The sequence below is a fragment of the Diabrotica virgifera genome, chromosome 9 (assembly GCF_917563875.1).
Source record: "Diabrotica virgifera virgifera chromosome 9, PGI_DIABVI_V3a".
Taxonomy (NCBI): domain Eukaryota; kingdom Metazoa; phylum Arthropoda; class Insecta; order Coleoptera; family Chrysomelidae; genus Diabrotica; species Diabrotica virgifera.
In genome coordinates, this window is record NC_065451.1 from 150108064 (window position 1) to 150135566 (window position 27503).

The 27503-nt window shown below is 32.5% G+C and overlaps 2 protein-coding genes across 2 annotated transcripts in view; both read left to right on the top strand.

The window, feature by feature from the left end:
• LOC126892323 (zinc finger protein 665-like) overlaps positions 1-27503 on the top strand; it is a 241185-nt gene that overhangs the window by 119743 nt on the left and 93939 nt on the right. The gene's annotated exons all lie outside the window — the stretch shown is intronic.
• On the top strand, positions 1575-27473 carry LOC126892321 (zinc finger protein 227-like). Its single transcript, XM_050661819.1, has 3 exons — positions 1575-1767; positions 1822-1947; positions 21224-27473. Exons 1-3 carry the CDS (start codon positions 1656-1658, stop codon positions 22786-22788), a joined length of 1803 nt encoding a protein of 600 aa, XP_050517776.1. The 5' UTR covers positions 1575-1655; the 3' UTR covers positions 22789-27473.

Genomic DNA, 27503 nt, shown 5'->3' on the forward strand with positions numbered 1-27503 from the left:
AGCAAAATGCGAAATATTGACCATGTCAAAATTTTTAATGTGTTTTAAATGTATTTATTCGTATTTTTGAAAAATTTAAATGCAGAATGAAAGACTACTTTATTGCCGAGGGCCGAAAGTCCCTTAGAATAAATAAAAAGTTTCTTTTGAATGAAGTATTTGCAATTAAAAATCACACTAAATTTTTCCTTTATTTTCACCTCTGTAACTTATTAAAATAAACATAGAAATTTTCAGGGATTTGCGGCTCTCGGTAATAATGTAATATATCATTCTGCGTTTAAATTTTTCAAAATATTTATTAGTTTTCTAAGGATTAGAAAAAAAATTAATACATTTAAAACACATTGAAAATTTTGACATGCGTCAAAATTTTTCATTTTGCTCCGTTTGCCTTTGAAAGAAATAACCGTTCGTATACTTAGGGGATCAAAGTAAAAGGTAATAACTGCTATTTTTATATCTACCTACGATTGGTAAATTTTCAAGTTCACAAGATAATAAAATATTATTAATATTTCTGGTAATTTCGGTATTGTCAAACTTTTTTTTCGGCACCTGCCGGCGCCTTTTTACTTCGGCGCCGGGGGGCACCGCCCCTCTCCGCCCTTATGGACGGCGCGGCCCTGGGGGTAGGGGACGTTGGCCGAAACAACTGAAAATGCTCTCGGACAACGTTGTATACAGTGCATTTGTTTGTACTGACAACCAATGCGTCGAAAAATTGCTACTTGGGTAGCTAATATAGGTAGAACCTTAAATGTAGCTGCTGGTATCACTCTTCACTATTCCAACTTTCTACCAGACATCAAGCATTCCATCTGGAATCGGTGGAAGCAAGAATGGCAGGGGAAAAATCGAAATAATTCATTTTACTCTAAAATTGTAGGTCAGATAGATAAACTCCCCTGGTACCACAATTTTGCATAACAAGACAGAAGACATATAACCACCATTATTAGAATGAGGACAGGTCATTGTGCTACTCCAGTTCACCTATTCAGGATAGGAGTAAAAGACAACCCATATTGTGACTGTGGCCGGGTTGGGTCCTTGAATCATCTGATTTTTGAGTGCCCTATAAATATGTCACCCAATTTTGACCTATATAAAGAATTAGCTAAAACAAATATCCCTACCCCCATTGAAATTTGCCTACTTATGTCCAACCTTAATCCACGTAGGATTAACTTGATCCTTAAATTCCTTAACTTAGCTAAACTTAACTTATAAATTAATCAATTCCCAACTTTGAATTAAAAAAATTAAGAAGATAAAGATATAAAAAGATATTAGACCTCCAAACGATAATAGTTGTAACCCTTATGTTATAATATTGCCTTTCCTGTAGGGACTGTCTGGCCCTATAAGATGTTTCTACGGACTACTTCTACTTATATTTAAAAAAATTGAAGCTTTAGCATATATATTTGGAAATATTCGATTGCCCAGAGCAAGACAAGAGTATTTCCCTGGTGTAAGCTGGGCGAGTTATCCTGAGGGATATAACCCATTAAAGGAAGAAGAAGAAGAAGAAGTGATCTGTGATTTGTTTGGTTATGTTTATTGTTTGTATATTTTTGTTTTTAATTTTTAAACTTAAATAATCATTGAAGGATTGAACACTCGCTTAGCTTAGTTTTAGTTTGTTAGCCATGGAATTTAAAGTCGAAATCAAGGGAGAGTTTTTTGAAAATAATGAAAGAAGCATAGGGAGTCCGTTATTCACATCAACAGGTATTGGAGGTTTGAAGAATGAACCAGAAGGTAAGGAGGGTAATAACAATTAGTGAACAACCTGATTTAATTGATATTTATTAGCAATGGAATTGAAAGCTGACATTAAGAAAGAATTGGTTGAAGATGAACAAGGATATATAGAGAGTCAACTAACTAGTTCTGTAGATCTTGGAGACTTGAAGAATGAAATAGATGAAGATAGCTCAGGTGAGAGAATATCAATCGATTCTTATAAAAATCAAATTAACGATTAACACCTTAGCGGAGTTACGAGACAAGTAGACCTTGTATTACAGTAATGGTTGGGTGTGTTGTAATGCACTGTGACAAACACTACAGGACATACATATGGACATAGTTAAGCAGAATAAGTGCAACCCACAAATAGCAATTGTTGAGAAATTGAATTTAAGTATTATTATAGTACCCTACTAAAACACAATAGTTTTGATTACTATGACAATGACTATAATACTTGATATTAATAGGGCTTTTCATCCATTGTCATTTGTTTTGAGCTTCTGTCATGTGTCACATAATATTAATATATCTCTGTCATACGTCTTTGGTTTGTATCATTAGTACCTATACTCCATCTAATTTACTTACCGTTGCACGTCATCCGCGTTATAGCCCGTGACATCACATGATACCAACACGAAATATTTAGACGGTAGGAGTGTTCTTTTTTAGAATCACTTTGCCGAGTACACTGGCATTACAGCCACTAGACATATTTTATTATATACGCCTAGAAATAATATTTAAAGATTTCTATTAATGTCAACTTAAAGAAATACACAATAATATGTTTCATTTAATTTGTATAAATGGATTATAAAGCGTTTTTATGAAGCACATTTGTTCGGAATACACTGTAATTATAATCGAACGCAGGTGATATTTTGGCATAAATTGGTAACATTTATTTGACAGTTGCGGTGATGACACTTCATATTTGTTTATATTATTTACTATAAGTATTTGTTTCATTATATTTACAGTTTTTATTATGTACTTTAAAGTAAGATTATAACTTAATTCTTGTTTTCTTTTTCTAAAGTTTTTATTTATTTACATTGAATATTAATTTGTTTTGCTGTATGCAAAAAAGTGTGATGTATTTGATTTAAAATGAATTCAAGAATTTTTTGTAATTGGGCAACAATGTCAACTTAGATCTCTAACGTAGATAATGACGTGCAACGGTAAGTAAATTAGATGGACTGTATATACCAATAACGTATGACATAGATATATTAATATTATGTGACACATGACAGAAGCTCGAAACAAATGACTGTGAATAAAAAGCCCTATTGTAGAGTCCTTTTCATGAGCATTTTTCAGTGCGTCACAAATGATAGAAAAAAAAAAGGTAAGTCCGTGATAATACACATTTATGACATTTATTCTAACATGACATTTTAGTTAAATCTGACAGTTGTCACATTTTATTTGCAATTTGGCATAAAAACAAATCAATTGTGTTTATTGCATTTATAAAATGGTATTTTCTTTGATTTGTGTATAGTCTTATAAATTGTACAGATTATATTCGTAGATAATATATTATATAATTCGTAAATAATTTTTTCTTTGATTATAGCGCTATCTATCGACAACTAGAATAACTAGAATAAATGTTATAAATGTCTGTAATCACTGACGTGCCTTTTTTTTCTGTCACATAAAATTTAATGCGTTAGAAAGAAATCGAAAAACTGTGACGCACCGAAAAATGCTCATGAATAGGAATTCTATGAAGATTTTAGTTAGGTAATTTTTCTTTCTTTCTCCCCTTCCTTATACCCTTTCAGGTGTCGGATTTAAGTTTTTTCTCAAAAGCGCATTTTTTAAGAAAGATATATTCAAAATTACGGGTTGGCCATATACTGCCTAAATGGTAATAAGAGAAAATGTTTTGATAAAACATGGTTATGTGGGTTGGAATGTTTTAGATAAATGAAAAACGATAGTTTTGAATAAAGAATTATAATAACATATTAACAATTATAATAATTATAATAACATATCAAAAACATATTACTCATTTATATTACCAAGATCAATTTCAAAATCTAAGTTTGGAACATTGCACCCATCTGGAACATTGATACCATGTGGTATCATTTTGGCACTCCGCGGTATTTCCGATCAAAAGTGTAATAAGTGTAGTTCTTATTTAGAAGTACAGTAGAGCGTCGATAATCTGAACTAATTGGTACAGGGGTAGTTCGCATTATCAAATTGTTTGGATTATCGAACAGATGTTGAAAATACATACAAAGCTCATAAACATAGTACATATGTACATACGTTTTAGTTACAAGGAATAAAACACCTGCATAATAAACAAATATATTGCATGTATTTCTGCATAAACAAAACAAAAATTCGCGGTCATATTTTGCCCATATTGTCATATTAAATCCAAAAATTCGGTCTGCTATTATATTTTTTAATTTTATAATTTTTTTGCGTTCGGATTACCAGGGTTCGGATTATCGACGCTCTACTGTATTGTAAACTTTAGTTTCGTGTTCTCCCGGTAAAAGTGTAACATTTTGAGTTGCTACTCTTAATTATCGGAATATTTGCCAATATTTCCACTTTACTTCTGACGAAAAGTGTAATATTTGTAATTATTGCTGTTTAGTTTGGAAGAGCATAGACTTTTGTTTCGTGTTTTCCGAGCAAGAGCGTAATATTTCGAGTTGTTACTCTGATCATCGGAATATCTTTCAGTTTTATCACTTCACTTCCACCGAAAAGTGTGGTATTTCCAGATAATGCTATTTTCTTCGGTAAGTTCTGACGAATATATTTATTGTGTGTATTAGAATAATGTAATAATAGTCTCGTTCACAGCAAAATCCGGGACTAATGGAGATTGTACCGCAAATAAGGCTATTATTTGTATCTGGAGATGTAATTTTTGGTGCTTTACGATCAATGTATGATTTATTTTTAGAACATTCATCGGACGGGCCTTAAAATATTACACAAAAGACTAAAAAATTTGGATTTTAAATTAAAGTTATTAATTATAATAAAACAAACTAAATAATAGTGTTTTTAAGAAGAAATCTAAACCTCCGAATGGACGAAGTGGGTTAGATTTCTTCTTACGCGAAATTTACAAACTATTGTAGTTTAAGTGCGGTAAATTAAAAACTCATTAAGTGCTTAACTACTATTTGAACACAAACTTCTTTTTGTGGTCCACTCAATTCAGGTCGGTAAGTGACTATTTTAAATAATATAATTTAAGAATTACATTTATCGAAAATGTTGATTAAAGTTAAATTCAAAACAAATACAGGTTAACCGTGTTTGAATAAAGAATAAAATATAAACATGGCTGCAGGAGGAACGCAGCCGACTACAATGAATGAAGCCTTTTTAATGCAACAAAATAATAACTTATTTCAAGAAAATTGTCAACGTTCCCAAAACGAACAATTATTATATACAGAATGGGTAAAAGTCAATAATGAAAAAGATCAACTACATAGTATGATCACGCAAATGCAAACACATATAAGTATGCTAGAAAACCAGATCAAACAAATTAGTAATCAATCAAATAACGATAAAATTAATGAGGCAACGCCTCCTCCCAGGCAAGCATACGAGACTGATGAAGAGGAACTGGCTAAAGAAACAGAATGGATAAGGGTAAGAAACAGGCAGAAAAAAAGGAAAATAATGAATACTTCATTTTGAAAAATGAAGAAGTAACTAATAGGCTTGAACCTAAACAAAAAAAAGTCCAACCTCCACCACCAATAATAGTGGAAGGAATTAAAGAATATAATAAATTTATCGAACTGCTCACAAAGGAAATAGGTATAAATAAATTTATAATCCAAATGGTAAATAAAGAGAACTTCAAAATTAAAGCCAACGACGAGGATACGTATCGTGGCGTGACAAAAATACTACGAGAGTTGGTTCACATACGAAGATAAAAAACACGACCAATTAAGGTAATAGTCAAATATCTCCCGCATTCGTGCAAACCAGATAGCATAATTGAAGAATTGGTTAGGAGAGGTTTTAAAGCAGTGAATGCTATAAATAAAATTAAGTGGCGTACCAAAGAACCACTTGACATGTTCATAGTGACTTTTGACAACAGCGAAGATATAAATAAAATACATAGTATACAGCATATACTACAATGTAAAGTCGAAATCCAACCATTTAAATCCTCCAAATTAATATCTCAATGCAAAAATTGCCAGGCATATGGGCATACCCAAAAATTCTGTGCCAGAGAAGCGAGATGTGTCAAATGCACAGGGAAGCATCATACTAAGGAGTGTACCAAACCACAAGATGTCAAACCTAAATGCGTACATTGTGGACAAGAGCACCCAGCTAACTATCGTGGCTGTAAAGTGGCTATTGAACTACAAAACATGAGGAATAGAGCCATAGATAAAAAAAAGGGCGGTTAATAAACATCCTTCAGTAAGCAGGCAAGATCATTTGCCAATTAGACCAGGGCGCATCTGTAAAAATATTAGTACATTTGGACGTTGAGAGGTGACTCAAATTTTTTTGCAGAAATTGCTTGAAAATAACTCAAATAATCATATTTGAGTTATCCTCCCTCTCAAAAAGGTCCGGAACATTGTTTAAATAATCAAAATGTCAAAAAATGAAGGAAAAATTCGATATTTCTCTTCGTTTTTTGATTATAACTTTAAAAGTGTTCATTTTCGAGAAAAGTTGTACTGACATAAAAGTTGTATAATTAAATTTCCTACAATATAGAATTGGTTATACATTTAAAAAATAGTCACCCTTGTTGCAAAATAGCAATAATTGCGAAAAAACCATACAAAAACAAGTATTCGCATTTTACGTTTTTCAACCATTTATGCTACACTTAGGACCTTCATATTTCACACAGAAAAACTTTATGATACAGTACAACAATACTGTAAATTTCATTAAGATCGGTTTAATAGATTTTGCAAAATAAATTGTGCAATCCAGCTTTCGCAAAAAAAATTCATTTTTTCAAAATGTTACAGGACTGAAAATAAAGCAGATAGCAAGTTGACAGATTTTTTTTGCGTATAGAAGTATACTGTATCTTTCATTTGCAATTTGCAAAATTAAAATCGATTAACTACCACGGCGTCAGGAATTTTTTTAAATAAAGATCAATTATTGGTGCTACGCGCAGGACAGCGGATAGTTTGCTCTGATTGGGAATTCCAGTGACCTTTGATAATGATTGATACATTTTAATTTTTATTACATTTCGATATAAATAAATAAATTATTGCAAAATAAAAACACATACTCTATCCTTTGAAATAACACTTTTTTTAGCAAAAACTTTCTTTGTTCATATATTTTAACTTAGAGAATAAAAGTTTATTATTTTTAAACATATGCAATTGTTTAAACAATATTTCACAAACAATAATAAAATAGTTTGATTTTTGTGGAATTAATATATTAAAATATAACAAAATATAGATTAAGAAAATAATATATTAGATAAAGATGGGAAAAATTTTTGGTGGAAATCAACTTGTGTGAATCGAACACCACTGTCCTGCGCGTAGCACCAAAAATTAATATTTATTTAAAAAATTTCCTGACGCCGTGGTAATTAATCGATTTTAATTTTGCAAATTGCAAATGAAAGGTACAGTATACTTCTATAAGCAAAAAAAAATCAACTTGCTATCTGCATTATTTTCAATCCTGCAACATTAAAAAAAATGAATTTTTTTTGCGAAAACTGGATTGCAAAATTTATTTTGCAAAATCTATTAAACCGATCTTAATGAAATTTACAGTGTTGCTTTCCATCCATCCAATGGCACTACAGCCCAAATCGAGCCTTGGCCTCCTTCAATAAGCTTCTCCAATCATTTCAATTTACCGCTGTTCTTTTCCATGAACGCGTTCCCAGAAAGTTCCTGGCATCCTCATCGACTTCGTCTTCCCATCTCTTTTTAGGTCTTCCAACAGGTCTTCTTCCCTGCATTCTTGCATTCAGCAATTTTCTGGGGATTCTATTCTCATGCATGCGGACCACGTGCCCTGCCCACCGTAATCTCTGCAGTTTAGTGTGTTGTGCTAGAGTTGGTTGGCTATATTGCTCGTATATTTCAATTCGCCAGTTGTTATTTTCACTTATTGGGCCCAGTATCCTACGTAATACTTTTCTTTCAAACACATCTAATGCATTGGCAGATTTCTGTGTTACCACCCATGTTTCGCAGCCATAACTTACTATGGGCCTGATTATTGTTTTATATACCCGGAGTTTTGTTTTCCGGTGTACGTCTCGCGATTTGAATATGTGGCCCATCGCGAAATAGGCTTTATTTGCCAGCACAAGCCTTCTATTTATTTCCGGTTCTTCTTCATTGCTTGCAACCAGATCCATTCCTAGATACGTGAATCTATTCACATGTTCTATATCGTCAATAAAGTGTTGTTGCGCCGGTCTACTTGATCTGGTTTGTATGAGTAGTTTTGTTTTATTTGTGTTTATTGCTAGCCCTACTGCTTCTGCACTCTGTTTCAACTCAACGTAGGTTTCTTCCGCTGCATTTATTGTTCTGCTCATTATGTTTATATCATCCGCGTATGCTGCTAATTGGGTAGATTTGTTTGTAAGTATGTTATTTCCGCTTACCGTCAACCGTCTAATTACATATTCAAGAACAAGATTAAAAAGCGTTGGAGCCAGTCCGTCGCCTTGTTTCAGTCCTTGCGTTATCGTAAACGCATCAGTGATGTGTCCTTGAATACATACTTGTGCTTCTGTTTCTGTCATTGTCATTTGCACTAGTCGTATTAATTTTGATGGTATGCCAAATTCTTCCAATATATTAGGTAGAATTGTTCTATCTATTGAATCATAGGCTTGTTTAAAATCTACAAAGAGATTGTAAACGTCCATGTCATATTCCCATGCTTTGGCTAGTATTTGTTTAACTGTAAATAGTTGGTCAATGGTAGATCTATTTTGCCTAAACCCTGCTTGATATTCCCCGATGATTTTTTCCGTGAGAGGTTGAAGTCTTCGATTAAGGATGTTTGTGAATATTTTGTATCCCGAACAAAGTAAAGAGATGCCTCTATAATTCTGACACAACAGTTTGTCTCCTTTTTTATGAATAGGGCAGATTATACTTTTCTTCCATTGTTGGGGGATTTCTTCTTCTATCCATATCTCTCGTATTAGCTGATACATCTGTTGTGTCAAATTCCTTCCTCCTTGCTTGAGTAGTTCTGCCGGTATTTTATCTATTCCCGGTGCTTTATGGCTTTTTTGTATGTGGATTGCCGTTTGGACCTCCTCTAGCGTTGGGGGTCTAGTTAATTCATTTTCTTCTCCATCTTCCCCCAGCTCTTATTGTTTTACCTCCTGCCGTGCCTGCTGCTGCCTCTGTTGTTGTAATGGTGGTTGTGTTCTTTGTTTAATACTTCCTTAAAATATGTCATCCAGGTTATCTTAATTTCGTCCATATCGCTAATGATTTCACCCTTCTTATTTTTGCAGAGGCTAGTCTTCGGTTTGTATCCCTGTCTTAAATGTTTAATAAGTTGGTATGCACTACGTGTTTCGTTTTCCTTAAACTCCCTCTCTATGTTTAGTATCCGTTGGTTTTCGTACTTTCTCTTTTTCTGCCTGCACAGTTTATCTGCTCTTCGTCTTTTGTTCTCAAATTCTGTTTTTCTCTCTCTAGTACGTCTGAGTATGTAATTCTTATGTGCTTCATTTCTTTCCTGTATAGCTTGTTTGCATTCTTCATCGAACCATGTTTCTTCTCTCCGTTGTGTCTTTGTTCCTATGACTTCTTTCGCTGTGTTTAGTATGATACTGCTTATGGTGTTCCATTGATTTTCTATTGTGGAGTCTGATCTGTTTTCTTCAGTAATTTTTCATCCACTGTTCTCTCAAATCTTTCTTGTACCTCAGGGACTTTTAGGTTATCTAAGTTTAGTTTTTCTTGTTTTGGATATTTTTCCTTTACCTGTCGACTGATTTTGCAACAAAATATAGATTAAGAAAATAATATATTAGATAAAGATGGGAAAAATTTTTGGTGGAAATCAACTTGTGTGAATCGAACACCGCTGTCCTGCGCGTAGCACCAAAATTAATATTTATTTAAAAAATTTCCTGACGCCGTGGTAATTAATCGATTTTAATTTTGCAAATTGCAAATGAAAGGTACAGTACACTTCTATAAGCAAAAAAAAATCAACTTGCTATCTGCTTTATTTTCAATCCTGCAACATTAAAAAAAAATGAATTTTTTTTGCGAAAGCTGGATTGCAAAATTTATTTTGCAAAATCTATTAAACCGATCTTAATGAAATTTACAGTGTTACTTTACTATATTATAAAGTTTTTCTGGGTAAAATATGAAGGTCCTAAGTGTAGCATAAATGGTTGAAAAACGTAAAATGCCAATCCTTGTTTTTGTATGGTTTTTTTCGCAATTATTGCTATTTTGCAACAAGGGTGACTATTTTTTAAATTTTTAACCAATTCTATATTGTAGGAAATTTATTTACGCAACTTTTATGTCAGTACAACTTTTCTCAGAAATGAATAGTTTTAAAGTTATAATCAAAAAACCAATAAAAAAATCGAATTTTTCCTTCATATTTTGACATTTTGATTATTTAAACAATGTTCCGGACCATTTTGAGTTGGAGGATAACTCAAATATTATTATTTGAGTTATTTTCAAGCAATTTCTGCAAAAAAATTTGAGTCACCTCTCAACGTCCATCTCAAAACAGATGCGCCCTGGACTAAATGCAGTAAACAACGAAAAGGAAAGTAGCAAAAAGGAGGAACGAACTAATAATATCGAACAAAGTCTGCAACTCATATTATCGAAGCTAGAAAATCAAGAACAAATCATAACAACACTGGATGAGAGGCTAAAAAGATTAGAATATAGTGCCAAAGGTGCTATACCTAAATCGAAACAATATTAATACAATTAAGGTACTAGTGTGGAATGCAAATGGACTCCTGAACCACCAGCAGGAGCTTCAGTTAGTTCTACAGACAGAAAATATAGATGTATGCCTCATCTCAGAGACTCATTTTACTAAACACTCATTTATCAAATTTCACGGTTATAGAGTATATCATGCGATTCATCCTGATAATAATGCAAAAGGAGGAAGTGCAGTGATAATTAAAGAAAATTTACAACATTACGAAGAAGCAAACTACGTAACAGAAAAAGTGCAGTTAACTGCAGTAACACTTAGAACTAATAGATACCCACTGATAGTGGCAGCAAGCTATAGTCCTCCGAAACATGTAATAAATAAGGAGGAATATATTGACCTCTTTAACGAGCTGGGAAATAGATTTATAGTAGGCGGCGATTATAATGCTAAAAATACCCACTGGGGCTCAAGGTTAACCACAACAAAAGGCAGAGAACTTTTAAAAGCTGTGAATGAATACGGAGCCACTACTTTATCAACATGGAAGCCAACTTATTGGCCGACAGACCCCAACAAGATACCAGACCTAATTGACTTTTTCATAACCAAAAATATATCGCAAAACTACCTGCGAATAGATGAATGCCATAAATTATGTTCTGACCATTCAACAATAACACTAACACTAAGCTCTTCGGGAAAAAACTCTTCGGGATTTCATCAATCAATGTTTAAAGAATATCTACCTACCTTGACAACATTGAAATTTTTAGTTAAATGTCCTATTTAGGGTTAAAAATGGCCGATTTCGCAATTTTCAAAATTTTTAATCGCTTATATAACAAAAACTATTAACCTAAGAGAAACATCACTAGAGACCTTTTCTGTTTGGAATGATTCAAAAAACCTAAAAAAACTTTTTTCGATACAAAAAAATAATTTTAGGAAAAACCCCTAATCTTTCCCGTCGTCTGGCAAGGTCTTGTGCTCTTCAGAATCGCCTGTCATTGTACACATTTCTTCTAAATGACTTACTCAAACACATACTTAAATTTAAACTTTACAGGAGTAAGTTTATTTTTCCCCTAAACCATGATCTGGCAGAGCTGATGCCTGCCAGGTCATGGTTTTTAGCCTTGGTGTACTATGAATTATCGGACATCTTGGATTTTAAAGCACCCTATGTAACGCACAGCTGGCACAGCTGAATGTGGCTGCATTTTTATGTTTGTGCATTACAGTGTTGCCATGCTGTTTTCTATATATTTCTTTCATAATTTCAATCAATGTTAAATATACCTACAAGAATAATAGAATAATAACATTTACTTCTCCGTCATTATACTAGGTATAATGATAAATGAGGTGTCAAATTAAAGCTTATAATCCAAGGATAGTATTAAAGGTAAGAAATTAGACCTAGGTTGTCTGTCCGTCTGTCTGTCTGACCGCGAATATAACTCCTCCGTTACTATACCAGGTAGAATGACAAATGAGGTGTCAAATGAAAGCTTATAATACAAGAATCGTACTAAAGGTGAGAAATTTGACATAGGCTGTCTGTCCGTCAGACCGCGAATATAACTCCTTCGTCACTATACCAGGTAGAATGACAAATGAGGTGTCAAATGAAAGCTTATAATACAAGGATGGTACTAAAGGTGAGAAATTTGACATAGGCTGTCTGTCCGCCTGTCCGTCCAACCACGAATATAACTCATCCGTCACTATAGCAGGTAGAATGACAAATGAGGTGTCAAATGAAAGCTTATAATACAAGGATGGTACTAAAGGTGAGAAATTTGACATAGGCTGTCTGTCCGTCTGTCCGTCCGACCGCGAATATAACTCCTTCGTCACTATACCAGGTAGAATGACCAATGAGGTGTCAAATGAAAGCTTAGGATGATGAAAGCTTAGCAAATGAAAGCTTAGCAAATGAAATACAAGGATGGTACTAAAGATGAGAAGTCTGACATAGGCTGTCTGTCCGTCTGTCCGTCCGACCGCGAGTATAACTCATCCGTCACTATACCAGGTAGAATGACAAATGAGCTGTCAACTGAAAGTTTATAATCCAAGGATAGTAGTAAAGGTGAGACATTAGACCTAGGTTGTCTGTCCGTCTGTCTGTCTGTCCGCGAATATAACTCCTCCGTCACTATACAACGTCGGACGGACAGGCGGACAGACAGCCGATGTCAAACTTCTCATCTTTAGTACCATCCTTGGATTATAAGCTTTCATTTGACACCTCATTTGTCATTCTACCTGGTACAGTGACGAAGGAATCATATACGCGGTCGGACAGACAGATGGACAGACAGCCTAGGTTAAATTTCTCACCTTTAGTACCATCCTTGGATAAGCTTTCATTTGACACCTCATTTGTCATTCTACCTGGTATAATGACGAAGGAGTTGAGTTTGCAAACAGACAGACAAGACGGACGGACGGACAGACGGACGTGGACAATTCAATGTTTTCACATAAACATTTCTTCATTGAAAACAACAACATAATAAACTTTACTTAATTGGTGTTTCAAAACTACTTACTTTTAACACATTAGGTACACAATATTACAAGGTTTCTAGCAAGTTAAACGTCACAATGATTTAAAATAATCAAGTAAAAACCTATATATACATAACATATTAGAACATACATAAAATACACAAAAATGATACATTTCACATACAAATATAATATCACAAAAAATTGTAACGTGATAGTATGAAAAAATAGAGGATACGGCAACGGTGTTACATGTGACGGTCGGCCCGGGTCGGATTCAATGCCAATATCTACACAGACATATTTTAGGGTGCTTTAAAATCCAAGATGTCCGAATTATCACTATACAAATTTCTAGCCGTTACAGGATGACCGTTAGTCGGAGGGTTCACTAGCTCTTAGACTATTGTGGACGGTCCAGAAACCGTCACGACGATCACCCATGGTACAGTAAAGTTTCATTTCATGCCGAAAGTTTATTGTACCATGACGACCACCGTCCTGCGCAGTACCATAGAACGTATTATTTCGTTCCCATGGAACCCGTGGAACGTTAATTATTTAGTAACGAAACGGTAATCTGACGGTTCGTGGTCGTGTTGGAACAAACCTTATACCATAGAAATAATCTAAACAATATGCTTTGACAAGATAATTTTAGTCTAATTTGAATAATATTAAAATCTTTTTTGTGTCCTAAAATTATTTCCAAATTTTCAGGAAATAAATATCATTCTTATAACAATATAGTAGGTTAAGCTGTTTCGACCCACCTTTTCTGTTTGCTAATGAATGTAATAGGCAATAAAATGACTTCAATTTGAATATTTCTTAAGTGGGTCCAATTCTGTGAAATTTTATAACAATTCTATCGTATTCACTAAAAATCACGATTTGACTTCGCTTATTTTTCTTTTTCAATTTTTCAAAACTGTTATAATTATTAAATAACTAGAAAATTCAAAATCACTATTATTAAAAATTGAGATTTTACACAAAACTCGACGTCGCGAATCGTCCCTATAGTAAAACTATTCACATCTACAGCTAAGCAGTTGTTGGATCAACTGAACGCTCCCTGCCATAATTTGAAATTTGCTACGGCGCAACGTCTATACCTATTTTGGTTCAGCTGTAAACTGAATGGTTCTTATGGTGTGTTGATGATAGTCATTGGTTCCCATTCTAAAAAAAATTCATATTTCTTTATTTCATCATCATGGGCTCTACAAGCCATTGTGGGTCTTGGCCTGTTCTAGAATCAGCTTCCATTTCTTCCTATCCTTCGCTTTGGTTTTCCAATTTTCCGTTCGTAAGTCGTCTTCCACCTGGTGCTTTGGGCCTGCCTCATTTCCTCACTCCATCTATTTTCTCTATTTCAGCACCTGGTGTTTTATTATGATTTCATTTTGTTTATTCTAACATTAATTTTTAGACCTATTTGTTCGGATTCATAGGTCTAAAAATAGGTCAAATAGGTCTAAAAATGAATTTTGCCAAAACAAAAACAATGACAAACACACAAGACAATAGAAACGTAATACTAAACGACACCACAATAGAAGCGGTTAATGATTATATATATTTGGGACAGATTATAAAAATAAATAAGGAAAACCAAACAGCGGAGGTAAAAAGAAGGGTCAGATTAGCCTGGGCAGGATTTGGAAAATTAAAATGGGGCCTAAAGAATAAAAAAATACAACAATACTTAAAAACAAGAGTGTTTGACCACTGCATACTCCCAATTCTCACATACGCATGCCAAACATGGACCTTGACCAAGGCAAACATGGATAAAATAATAAAGACACAAAGAGCCATGGAGAGAGCAATGTTAGGAGTAAAATTGACCGACAAAAAGCAAAACAACTGGGTCAGAAATAGAACAAAAGTCAAAGACGCAGGTCAACATATAACCAGGCTAAAATGGAGCTTCGCAGGTCATAACGCTAGACAAACGGACAATAGGTGGAATAGCACGATACAACAATGGAGACCATGGACAGGAAAGAGAGCAAGAGGACGACCCCAGATGAGATGGGGAGACGACATTAAAAAGATAGGAGGAATGCACTGGAAACAGAAAGCACTAAACAGAAGCGAATGGAGGAAACTGGGGGAAGCCTATGTTCAGAATTGGACGAATTAATGGGCAAAAGAAGAAGAAGAAGAAGAACATTAATTTTTAAACACTTTTCTTTAGTTCAATCGTTTGACTGCCTTTTCTTCAATGCAAGTGAATGAAAATTTGCAGGCATATGCATTCGCGAGAACATTACACGAATGGTCAATAAAAATTTTTTATGTTTATTAATTGTTGAAATAAAAAAAAAAACGATTTTAATTGAAAATGCTTAAATTCTTTTGTTTTTTACAATATAGAAACTTGAAACTTTATTGTTTATTTATGAAGCATAACGTATATATAAAAGTTTTTGTCAAAAAGTCAAATTTTTTGCCGATTCCGACTGTTTTTCATGTTTGAACATCGTGTTTATAAACATCCTAAGCGGCGACGATTTTGAATGCTCATATCTTTGTTTATACAAACATCGACGCTTATTCGTGTCAAATTTCAATACGATACGAAACAAAACTTCAACCAAAACTTGAATTAAAAAAATTCGTGTTTTTAACGTAGTGTTAGAAAGGCCACCAGTAGAGACGTTTCGCGCTATGCTTTTTCTCATGAGGATCTTTCAGTGCGTCACAGTTTTTCGATTTCTTTCTAACGCATTCAATTGTATGTGACAGAAAAAAAAAGCAGGTCGGTGATTACATTTCGTCGGTGACATTTATAACATTTATTCTAGTTGTCAATAGATGGCGCTATAATCGAAAATAAAATAATTTGCGAATTATATAATATATCTACGAATATAATCTGAACAATTTATAAGACTATACAAATCAAAGAAAACACCATTTTATAAATGCAATAAACACAATTGATTTGTTTTTATGCCAAATTGCAAATAAAATGTGACAACTATCAGATTTAACTAAAATGTTATGTCACTAAAATGTATATTATCACGGACTTACCTTTTTTCTATCATTTGTGACGCATTGAAAAATCCTCATGAAAAGAAGCATACAATTAATACAGTCGAACCCGCTTATTAGAATAGCCTTCGTGCCAAGCAAAAATATTCCTATAACCGGGATATTCTAATAACCGATCAGTGGTGGCTAGCAGAAATAAATGTCCCGAATATACGTCATAATAGTACAACACACTTTGTACATGTACATACTGTATGTACATGTACATAGTATGTATGTACATGTACATACATACGTTATGTACATATGTATATGGTTTTATTTCTTTTATGTCAATAATACAGTACCTAATAGTGTAACAGTTACTTATTTTATTAAAACACCAAACTACATTATCTGTGCATGCATACCTACCCAAATAAGTATGAAATGTATGCAATATGTAGATATAGGTATATATATTTTCTTATTAACATACATACATACAACAGACTTACTTTTTTTCTGGAAAAATAATCGGTAATCTGAGACTATTTGTTTTGTTACTTGTTGCTAGATATTTGTTGTTAAAGATATTAGTCACTTGTTGCTCTAAAATATAACAAATAAAAAATTGACATTGGTTTTACCCTTCAGAAAATTTCTTTCATATTATAAAGCGGTTATTATAAATTATATTACAAGCGGTTATTTATGACTTCCAACTGTTTCTAAAAATCTAAACAGACAACGACGTCGGTGGTAGGTGAGCAATAAGAATATTTACACAATTGAAAAAGTAGGTACCTACTTTATGATCGGTAAATGTTTGGCGGAAGGTAGAATTGCTACCCATAATAAAGTAAGTAATAAAATATATTATCGACAGGTCCTATAAACCAGAAAACATATAAATTTGTGGGAAACTGTATGTAAAAAGTTTTTAGTAGCTTACATAGAATTATTCGATAAAGCGGTATTCTTTTACTAAAACGTATGCCTATAAGCGGTTAAATTTATTAAGGAGTAAATGGAAATGTCTCGGGACCTCAAAATTTTATTCCTTAAACCGGGATATTCCTATAAGCGATACTCTAATAAGCGGGTTCGACTGTATTAGAATTCGTAATTTGCGAGAAATCAACAGGGTCTACACCGTGCACTAGTAAAGCATTATGTCTGATCTTCGTGGCTCAGTGGAGGATGCACTTCAGTTTATGGAAACACCAATAGCAATTAAAGAATTTATTTATAAAACCGACACTAGGGTAGTTACCCCGGGAGAACGTTGAGTACTGACTGTGACTTGTACGCGATTTAGTTGAAGACTCTATTTCATGATACATATTGAATTTAGTGAATGAAGTTAAAGGCACCTGTGGCCTGGTTGAAGTGATTCTTGAGAATGATTCTAAAATGTATGATCTCTTGTTGGCAACATAGTCCAGGGTAATAAGGTTTTTTCCATGACACTCGAGCAGCCAGGGTACTGAAGCGTTTTTTCGACAGGTAATACCTATAAGAGCAAATTGTAACTATTTCCTGCGTAGGATCTGGCGGCCATTTTTATTTATAAACAATTAAGTGTCAAAAAATGGCATTTTCCCCTTTTTTTTTCTAATCAATGGAAAACAGTGAAACTTCTGGTTTTTGTAGTACAAATATCTTTGAGATTATGGAAAAAGCTTTAAAATGACGTATTACAAAGTTTGATATACTCATTTATTGTTAATATAATTGCGAAAAAAGGTCGGAATTGCAAAAAAAAAATAATTTCGCAATATCTATTGTAAAAATTAGTGTACAGCTTTGAAATTTTTGTCATATAGGGGTTCTTTGGTGCTTAATATGTGATAAAAATTTCAAAGCGATTCATTCAATTGTTTAAATTTTATTGAAATTGTTTATCCCAGACAGCATTTTTATGCAATAACATAAGTCAGAAAAAAATGACGTTAGAACCATTCCACAGGTGTCAAATGAAAGAGCATATTTTCAACTTGTTTTAAAAAAATTGAATAAAAAATGCATTTATTAGTAATAAATAATTATGCAAAAATATCGTAAATCTTTCCTTGTAAACTTTTTATTTTGTTATATAAGAAATTATATATATTTATTACAATTTTTTATCAATTATGATCTAAATAACATTACTTGGTAGTTGTGCACTTAAAACAGGGAAAAAAGTTAATTTTTTTGGAAAAAGTTATTCAAAAAGTTTATAAGGAAAGATTTACGATACTTTTGCATAATTATTTATTACTAATAAATGCATTTTTTATTCGCTTTCTTTAAACCAAGTTGAAAATATAGCTCATGCTCTTCCATTTGACACCTGTGGAATGGTTCTAACGTCATGTTTTTCTGACTTATGTTACTGCAACAAAAATGCTCTCTGAGATAAACAATTCGAATAAAATTTAAACAATTGAATGAATCGCTTTGAAATTTTTATCACATATTAAGCACCAAAGAACCCTCATTTGACAAAAATTTCAAACCTGTACACTAATTTTTACAGCAGTTATTGCGAAAATATTTTTTTTGCAATTCCGACCTTTTTTCGCAATTATATTAACAATAAATGAGTATATCAAACTTTGTAATATGTCATTTTAAAGCTTTTTCCATAATCTCAAAGATATTTGTACTAAAAAAATCATAAGTTTTACTGTTTTCCATTGATTTGAAAAAAAGAAGGAATAAATGCCATTTTTTGACAGTTAATTGTTTATAAATAAAAATGGCCGCCAGATCCTACGCAGGAAATAGTTACAATTTGTTCCTATAGGTATTACTTGTCGAAAAAACGCTTCAGTACCCTGGCTGCTGAAGTGTCACGAACAGGGTATATTTTTGCTCGTTACCCTGGCCCAAGGTTCATAAATAGACAGGTTGCATGGTAACTTTCCACCAATCAGCGTCGAGAATCTAATGGCGGGAGTGACGTCACCCAGAATGCTGCATTCAAATTCATTCACTTCACTCATTGAAATGAACTCGGAAAGTAGGAATGTATTGAAAATGTGTATATTTAAAAAAAAATACGTTTGGATTTTTAATGACTATTTATTTCATATATTCTTTAAAAAATGTGGTAGATACCTGTAGAGTTACAAAAATCATAGAATATAATTGCAATTAAATATATGCAGTAGAATATAACATTACTACTTAATTAAAGCAGAAGGAGATTCTTTCTTGTGTATATATGGGACTAAATCATTCAAATATCCTAGATATATTAGTAATGAGTAGGTATATAATAATTTTGAATTGGGGATAATGCATGTAGTACATTATTATAAATTCCTCCTAACATGTAAACCATGGTGAAAAAGAGATTCAACTAAAGATTTATGTATCAAAATTAGTAGTTTTTCCCTTAAGTTTAACATAAGAGCATCTGATTACGTTAGGTACTGGATTATAATATCTAAAACTATTAAAACATTATGCTTCCATTCAATAGGTACCTGTGCGAAGTTTTACATTAACAGTAAATTATAAAAAAATACAATTTCAGTGCAATAAAGGGAATTTTCCCCATTTTATATATTCATTTAGTTTATAATTGTTTATTCAAACGATCTTCAGATGGCTGCAATATTGGTTATAATTTTATATGAAACAATTACATATAATAGATCTATTATCTATACTTAGACTTAATTAGATATATTGTTCAATAAGTCTAAGCTGAAGAACCGCAAGAGACATTCCAGAACTGTAATGTCTCTATACAAGAATGTCCTTTACTATACAATACAGCAGAAAGAAAATCCAGTAAGTAAGTAGGTACTTAATACAAACACATTAAAATGTATCTTAACACTTGCAAAGGAGTTTTGGGTTTAAGTTATTATACTAAAAACACTTAATGATATCTATATATACATTATATCTCAAGATATAAACACAAATTAAAACAATAACGATATTTAATAACAAAATATAGCCTCCAAACCCCGTATCCTATTATGTTTACAAACAATTCGTAAAATTGATCGTCTGGGTGACGTCACGATGACAATATTTCATTTGTCAATGTCAAAGTTACCATACAACCTATGGTATAGGGACCTTGACCCTGGCCTAACATGAATTTTGTCACACAAGAGAACAAAGGTTTATACTTAGTCAGCTAATTTAATGTCCATTGCCAAAATATTGTTTATAAATTGCAACAATTAAACAAATGAAATATCCCGCACATATTTAAATGTGATAACAAATTGGTTCGTGTGATATACGAGGTAATAAAAATATACTGTTAAATATCGGATATGAATAATGAATGTTTGATATTTGACACATTAGAAGAGATGAAAAGACTGCGAAAACTGTAATAGGTATAAATCATGACTTTGATTTAAGAAATGTATGAAGAAATTACAGAAAATGTACAATGTATGTATCAAATGTTGAAATAAATGCAAAAAATGGTCTATCATATACATCATTTCTTTAAACATGATGATATATTTTAATGTTTGAAAAGTGTGAGACTAAAAAATTAAAAAATATGAAAAAAAGATTTTTAAGAAACGCTTTTCTTTAGTTACGAGTGACTAAAATTAAAAATATCTATTATAAAAAAATCAACCAAAAAGAAAAAAACTGTTAGACATATTAAATATACAAAAATCTCACACATTCGTAAAAAAATTCAAAAAATCCAACACATTCGTTAAAGAAAAGCGTGGTGCACGTCTTTATCGAATAAACGGTTTGAGGATACTTTTTTACTTTTCGCGCCCCACGCTTTTCTTTAACGAATGTGTTAGATTTTTTCAATTTTTTAACGAATGTGCGAGATTTTTGTATGTTTAATCTGTCTAACAGTTTTTTTTTTTTCGAATAATCCTTGAGTTTGATTTTTTTTATTTTTTGCTTTTTAGTTGATTTTTTATAATACATATTTTTAATTTTAGTCACTCGTAACTAAAAAAAAGCGTTTCTTAGATTTTTTTTCATATTTTTTTATTAACAAGTTTTGTTTTTATTTTAGGATTTTCTAAGGAGAATGGAATGGAAATCATGAATACATTACCTGAAATTTCATGCAAAGAAGTACAACAAATAAGTCCAAGCTCAGGAGAAAAGAAGCAATTGTCTCAAAAAGATTGTTTGGAATGTGACACATACAATTGTGAAATTTGTTTTAAGCAGTTTAAACATAAAAGTCATTTGAAAACACATTTGAGACTGCATTCTGGCGAAACGCCTTACAAGTGCGAAATTTGTTTTAAGCAGTTTAACCAAGCAAGTAATTTCAAAGCACATTTGAGACTGCACTCTGGAGAAACGCCTTACAAGTGTGAAATTTGTTTTAAGCAGTTCAGACATAAAATTTCTTTGGATGCTCATACGACAGTTCACACTGGAGAAACGCTTTATAAGTGTGAAATTTGTTTTAAGCAGTTTAACCAAAAAATTAATTTGAAAACACATTTGAGAGTGCATTCTGGAGAAACGCCTTACAAGTGCGAAATTTGTTTTAAGCAGTTTAAACATAAAAGTAATTTGAAAACACATTTGAGACTGCACTCTGAAGAAACGCCTTACAAGTGCGAAAATTGTTTTAAGCAGTTCAGACATAAAATTTCTTTGGATGCCCATACGACAGTTCACACTGGAGAAATGCCTTACAAGTGTGACATTTGTTTTAAGCAGTTTAACCAAAAAAGTAATTTAAAAACACATTTGAAACTGCATTCTGGGGAAATGCCTTACAATTGCGAAATTTGTTTTAAGCAGTTTAACCAAAAAATTAATTTGAAAACACATTTGAGACTGCATTCTGGGGAAACGCCTTACAAGTGCGAAATTTGTTTTAAGCAGTTCAGACAAAAAATTTCTTTGGATGCCCATACGACAGTTCACACTGGAGAAACGCCTTACAAGTGTGAAATTTGTTTTAAACAGTTTAACCAAAAAAGTAATTTGAAAACACATTTGAGAGTGCATTCTGGGGAAACGCCTTACAAGTGCGAAATTTGTTTTAAGCAGTTCAGACAAAAAATTTCTTTGGATGCCCATACGACAGTTCACACTGGAGAAACGCCTTACAAGTGTGAAATTTGTTTTAAACAGTTTAACTACAAAAGTAATTTGAAAAAACATTTGAGACTGCATTCTGGGGAAACGCCTTACAAGTGCGAAATTTGTTTTAAGCAGTTTAACCAAAAAAGTAATTTGAAAATACATTTGAGACTGCACTCTGAAGAAACGCCTTACAAGTGCGAAAATTGTTTTAAGCAGTTCAGACATAAAATTTCTTTGGATTCCCATACGACAGTTCACACTAGAGAAATGCCTTACAAGTGTGAAATTTGTTTTAAGCAGTTTAGTGAATCGGGTACTTTGAAAAGACATTTGAGAGTGCACACTGGAGAAAAACCGTACAAGTGTGAAATTTGTTTTAAACAGTTTAACCAAGAAAGTAATTTGAAAAGACATTTGAGGCTGCACTCTAGAGAAACGCCTAACAAGTGCGAAATTTGTTTTAAGCAGTTTTCTCGAAAGGATGTTTTAAAAACTCATTTGAGAGTGCACACTGGAGAAAAACCTTAATAGTGTGAGAATTGTTTTAAACAGTTTATCCAAGCAAGTCATTTCAAAGCACATTTGAGAGTGCACACTAGAAAACAATATAAGTTTGAAATGAGGCTATCAAAGCAACAGTTGCCTAACCCCAAAAACGAAGTTTTGAGATAGATTCCAGTAAGTATATTTGTTAAGGGAGCAAGAAATTATGTAGCGCCATCTAGCCAAATATAGAGGTAGGTTGTGTCGGCCCCTGTTAATCCGAGGATCTAATGTTGCTGCTTTTAGTGATATATTAATCTCTTCTTCAATTTCCATCTCCGCGACGGAGGTCGGCAATCATCATAACTATTCGGACTTTAGAGACGGCTGCTTTGTAAAAGTTCATTTGATGTACATCCGTACCACTGTCTCAGGTTGCGCAGCCACGATATTCCGTGTCTGCCTATGCTTCTTTTTTCTTGAACCTTTAATATATGTAAGCTTTGTGGTGACACTGACATTGGCAATTTGTCATTATTTTCATATAAATGAATTTTTTTTTTATTTAAAGTAAGCCGCATCAACCATATTGGTTATTAGCGGATGGCTTTAGTGTATACAATAATGACTAAAAATAACATAATAGGGAACTTGCATAAATTTTTAAATTCGAAAAAAATGTTATAAATCACAACAGAACATAATTTAAAATATGTATCAAAGATAAAAAAGTTTCGTTTGTCTTTCGTTTGGCTCCTAAAGACGATTAAAAATTCAAATTAAAACAGGTGGCCCTAAACGCGTCGTGACGTCACTGGGTTGTACGTTTACATTTTTCCAATAAAGTAAACAGAATTTTAAATTAGACGTTATACACGTCAGTAGAAAATACATTTATGTGACGTTACAAGTGTTTTTGATCGTTTGAACTATTCATAGAAATTTGTACTTTTACAAAAATGGTTTTATTTTCAATAGTAAACCTTCGTTCCTTTCCTTCAAAAACAGTATAAAACTCCAATTTTAACAAACTGGTATATATTATTACAATGACATACGATAAATGTCATTAGAATATAAACATTTTTGACTTATTCCACGACGATGAGCTGGCCAAATACCCAAGTAGGTGGAGGCCAATAAACTGAAGAAGGAGAAGAAGAATATACCTAAATATAAGGTTGTGTCTAGATATACGCTAACGTGTACGCAAATAAAAAGTTAGAGTGTTAGTGATTTCTTATTTTTTATTTGTTTAGTGTTTGTGTTTAAATTAACTATGGAGTGTAGACAATTATTAAGTTCTTTTAATGCGTTTAAGAACATTTTAAAACAGTACGAAAAAGATAAGAGACTATAAATTAATATATATTTTTTTAGTTATAAATGATATAGTATTACCGTCCAAGATTAAAATAAAAGGAAGACCTAAAGCTTTCACAATAATAATTAACTTGTTCTGAAGCTATTATCCTTGTGCAATTTTTGTAATCAACTATTCTAAATGGGAACTAAGCTACAATTTAACTAAAAAAATGGTTTTATTAACGTTTCGACGTCTAAACCGGATGTCGTTGTCAAAATACAAAATATTATTAAATTAAACAAAAATGTTGTTGCTTAGTAAAAATTTTTTTCTAATAATTTATTTAATCTGACTAATTTTTGTATTTTGACAATGACATCCGATTTGGACGTCGAAACGTTAATAAAATAATTTTTTTAGTTAAATCGTGGCTTATTTTGCATTTAGAATAGTTGATTATAATAATTCACTTACGTATAAAACTTATTTTAACAATATTTTGTACCTACATGTCATGTCAACTAAATACATATAATTATTTTGCTAACCTAAATATATACTTTTATATATATATACATTGATTTATTACAATTAAGTTTGAAACATCTGAATAGTTCTGCTTCCCTTCTCTTAACAAATATTTTTCTATCAAACGAACACTAAACATATCAAAATAGCATGTACCAAAGCTAAATAATGACGTCACTGGCTTGATGAAGTTTAATTCGCGTCTACATAACTTATTTATTTGCGTACACGTTAGCGTGTACCTAGACACAGCGAAATATAACCATAATCAAAACTAATGCAAAACTATGTGACGTCACGGGCCGTTTGAACTATTTTATACCGAAGAAGACTTTAAATATGTATTTCTAAGTTATTACGAGTTGTTGAACGTGAAATTTTGGAAATCTCATTTTTAAACAAAACTGAACATTATTATCTAATAACAAAAATGTGCAAGTACCCTATTATATGTGGTACAATATGTTACAGTCTCTTAAAAATTTCACAATATTTTCACTGGTACAGACACTAAAAATCTCCGTTATAACTGATGGGATGTTATAAGTTAGTCTTTCAGCACTATATTTGGGACACTCTGTTAATACATGTTTCACTGTTAACGGCACATCACAACTCGTACATTTTGGTTGAGGTTCCTTCTTCATTAGATATTCATGTGTAAGTTTGCTGTCCTAATCGAAGCCTGGTTATACTACCTGAAAGAAACGGCTAGGAGAGTTGTTATTCCATCGTCCAAAATTTGGTTTTATTTCTTTCAACTTTGAAGATTTTTCTTCCCAAAATTTAGTCCAATTACGTATAAGCTTTTGTTTGAAATACGGTTTGAGATCTTCTGCTAGTGGTTTCATTATCGGTCTGATATTTGGAGAATTTGCTATTTCTCGAGCATTTTTATCAGCTAGTTCGTTTCCTTTAATGCCTATATGTGACGGTACCCACACGAAGACTAATGTTTTGTTCTTCAGCTGCTGAATCTTGTTTTTAATTAATTTAGCAATCGGGTTGCAGGTGTACATTTTTGATAGTATATGGAGGGAATTAATTGAGTCAGTAATAATAAGGAATTTTTCTGATTCGACTGTTTGTATATGGTTTAGAGCTCTGTATATTGCATACATTTCTCCAGTTATCACAGTGGATTCTGTGGGCAATTTGAAGCTTTTTATTGTGTCTCTCATAACAAATGACGATCCTACACCAGAAGTTGTTTTAGATGCATCTGTGTAAACTTGGATATATTCAGGGAAAGAAGAAAGTATTCTATTATAATTGCTTATAAATATTTGTGGATTGGTTTCGGATTTATGGTATGATAATAGTTGTAAATTTGAAGTAGGCAAAGGTATTAACCAGGGAGGTGCCGTGTTTACATTTGCTGAATGTGTTGAGGGAAAGTTAAAAATTTCAATAGAGTTAAAAATGTTTTTGATCCTTAATTGAAATGGTAAATGTGTCCTTATGTTGATATTAGATAACGATGACTGAATAAGAAAAGGGTTGTCAGGTTGTAATGATGATTGTTTTGAAACGTAAGATAAACTAAGTAATTTTCGTCGTTCATGTAATGATGGCTCTCCAAGTTCCCACTCGAGGCTTGCAACAGGAGTTGTTCTGTAAGCTCCAGATATTATGCGTAATGCATTGTTGTGTATAATGTCTAAGATTTTTAAATTTGACTTTGACGCTGAAGAATATGCAATACATCCATAGTCCAATTTTGATCGGATTAGGCTTCTATACAACAGTAGTAATGTATCTCCGTCAGTACCCCATTGTTTGTTGGCTAAACATTTAAGAAGATTTATACCATTTTGACATGATATTGCCAATTGCTTAATATGTGATTTCCAACTTAAAGTTTCGTCGAATGTTAAACCTAAATATTTTATCTCTGTACATCGTTTCAATAACTTTGTGCCGAATTTTAAGGTAGGTATGTTAGTGTGAATAGGCTTTTTGGAAAAAATAATATATTGTGTCTTGTCAGCTGAAAAATTGAATCCACTCGTATTAGACCAACTATCAATTTTGTTTAGTTCTTCTTGTAAAAATTTGACCATGGAATTAATATTTTTTCCTTTGACGAACATTATCATATCATCAGCATATAATCTAGCCTGTGCAGGTCTCTTGAGATTTTTTATAAGATCATTCATTGCAATTAAAAAAAGTGTAGGGCTAATTACAGATCCTTGTGGTGTTCCATTGTCCTGAGACTTAATAGTAGAATGTTCTCCATTACTTCGTACTGAAAATTTGGGTTGATGTAGAAAGTTATTCAAAAATGCCAACATGTTTCCTTGAATTCCCCAAGTCTGTAGCTTTTTTAATATTCTGTATCGCCATGCCAAATCAAATGCTTTGTGGATATCAAAGTAAACAGCTATGCATTTCTGTTTGTTACAGAAGGCTTCATTAATTTGACTTTCTAAATGTAAAACATTATCTGTAGTGGATCTTAAGGGACGAAATGCAGCTTGTTCCGGTATGAGTAAATTGTGATGTTCCAAATGCCACATAAGTCTATTATTTATTATTTTCTCTAGCAATTTGCAAGTAGAACATGTAAGTGATATTGGCCTATATGAGTCTGCTGCTGTTGCCGGCTTATTAGGTTTTAGAATAGGGATGACAATAGCTTGTCTCCATAAGTCGGGAAATTTTTGTTTACACCAGATTATGTTAAAAAGATTCAATAGGAAGTCTAAAGCTTCGTTAGGTAACTGTTGTAGGAATATTGCGGGTATGTCATCTGGGCCTGGTGATGTGTTTTTTAACATTTGGACAGTTTCTAACAGTTCTGTTTTATTAATTGGAGTATTTATATCATCGTTACTAGCTACAACTTCTATTGGATTTGCTTCTTCTTCTTCCCGATAACGTAAAAAAAAAGAATGTGTGTGTACTTTGTACGCACGTAAGA

What these genes read in the sequence shown, in the direction of transcription:
- LOC126892321 (XM_050661819.1), top strand. Translation starts at nt 1,656, where the DNA reads ATGGAATTTAAAGTCGAAATCAAGGGAGAGTTTTTTGAAAATAATGAA. An exon ending in TTTGAAGAATGAACCAGAAG is followed by an intron (nt 1,768 to 1,821) that starts GTAAGGAGGGTA and finishes GATATTTATTAG; the next exon opens with CAATGGAATTGAAAGCTGAC. An exon ending in AATAGATGAAGATAGCTCAG is followed by an intron (nt 1,948 to 21,223) that starts GTGAGAGAATAT and finishes TTTTTATTTTAG; the next exon opens with GATTTTCTAAGGAGAATGGA.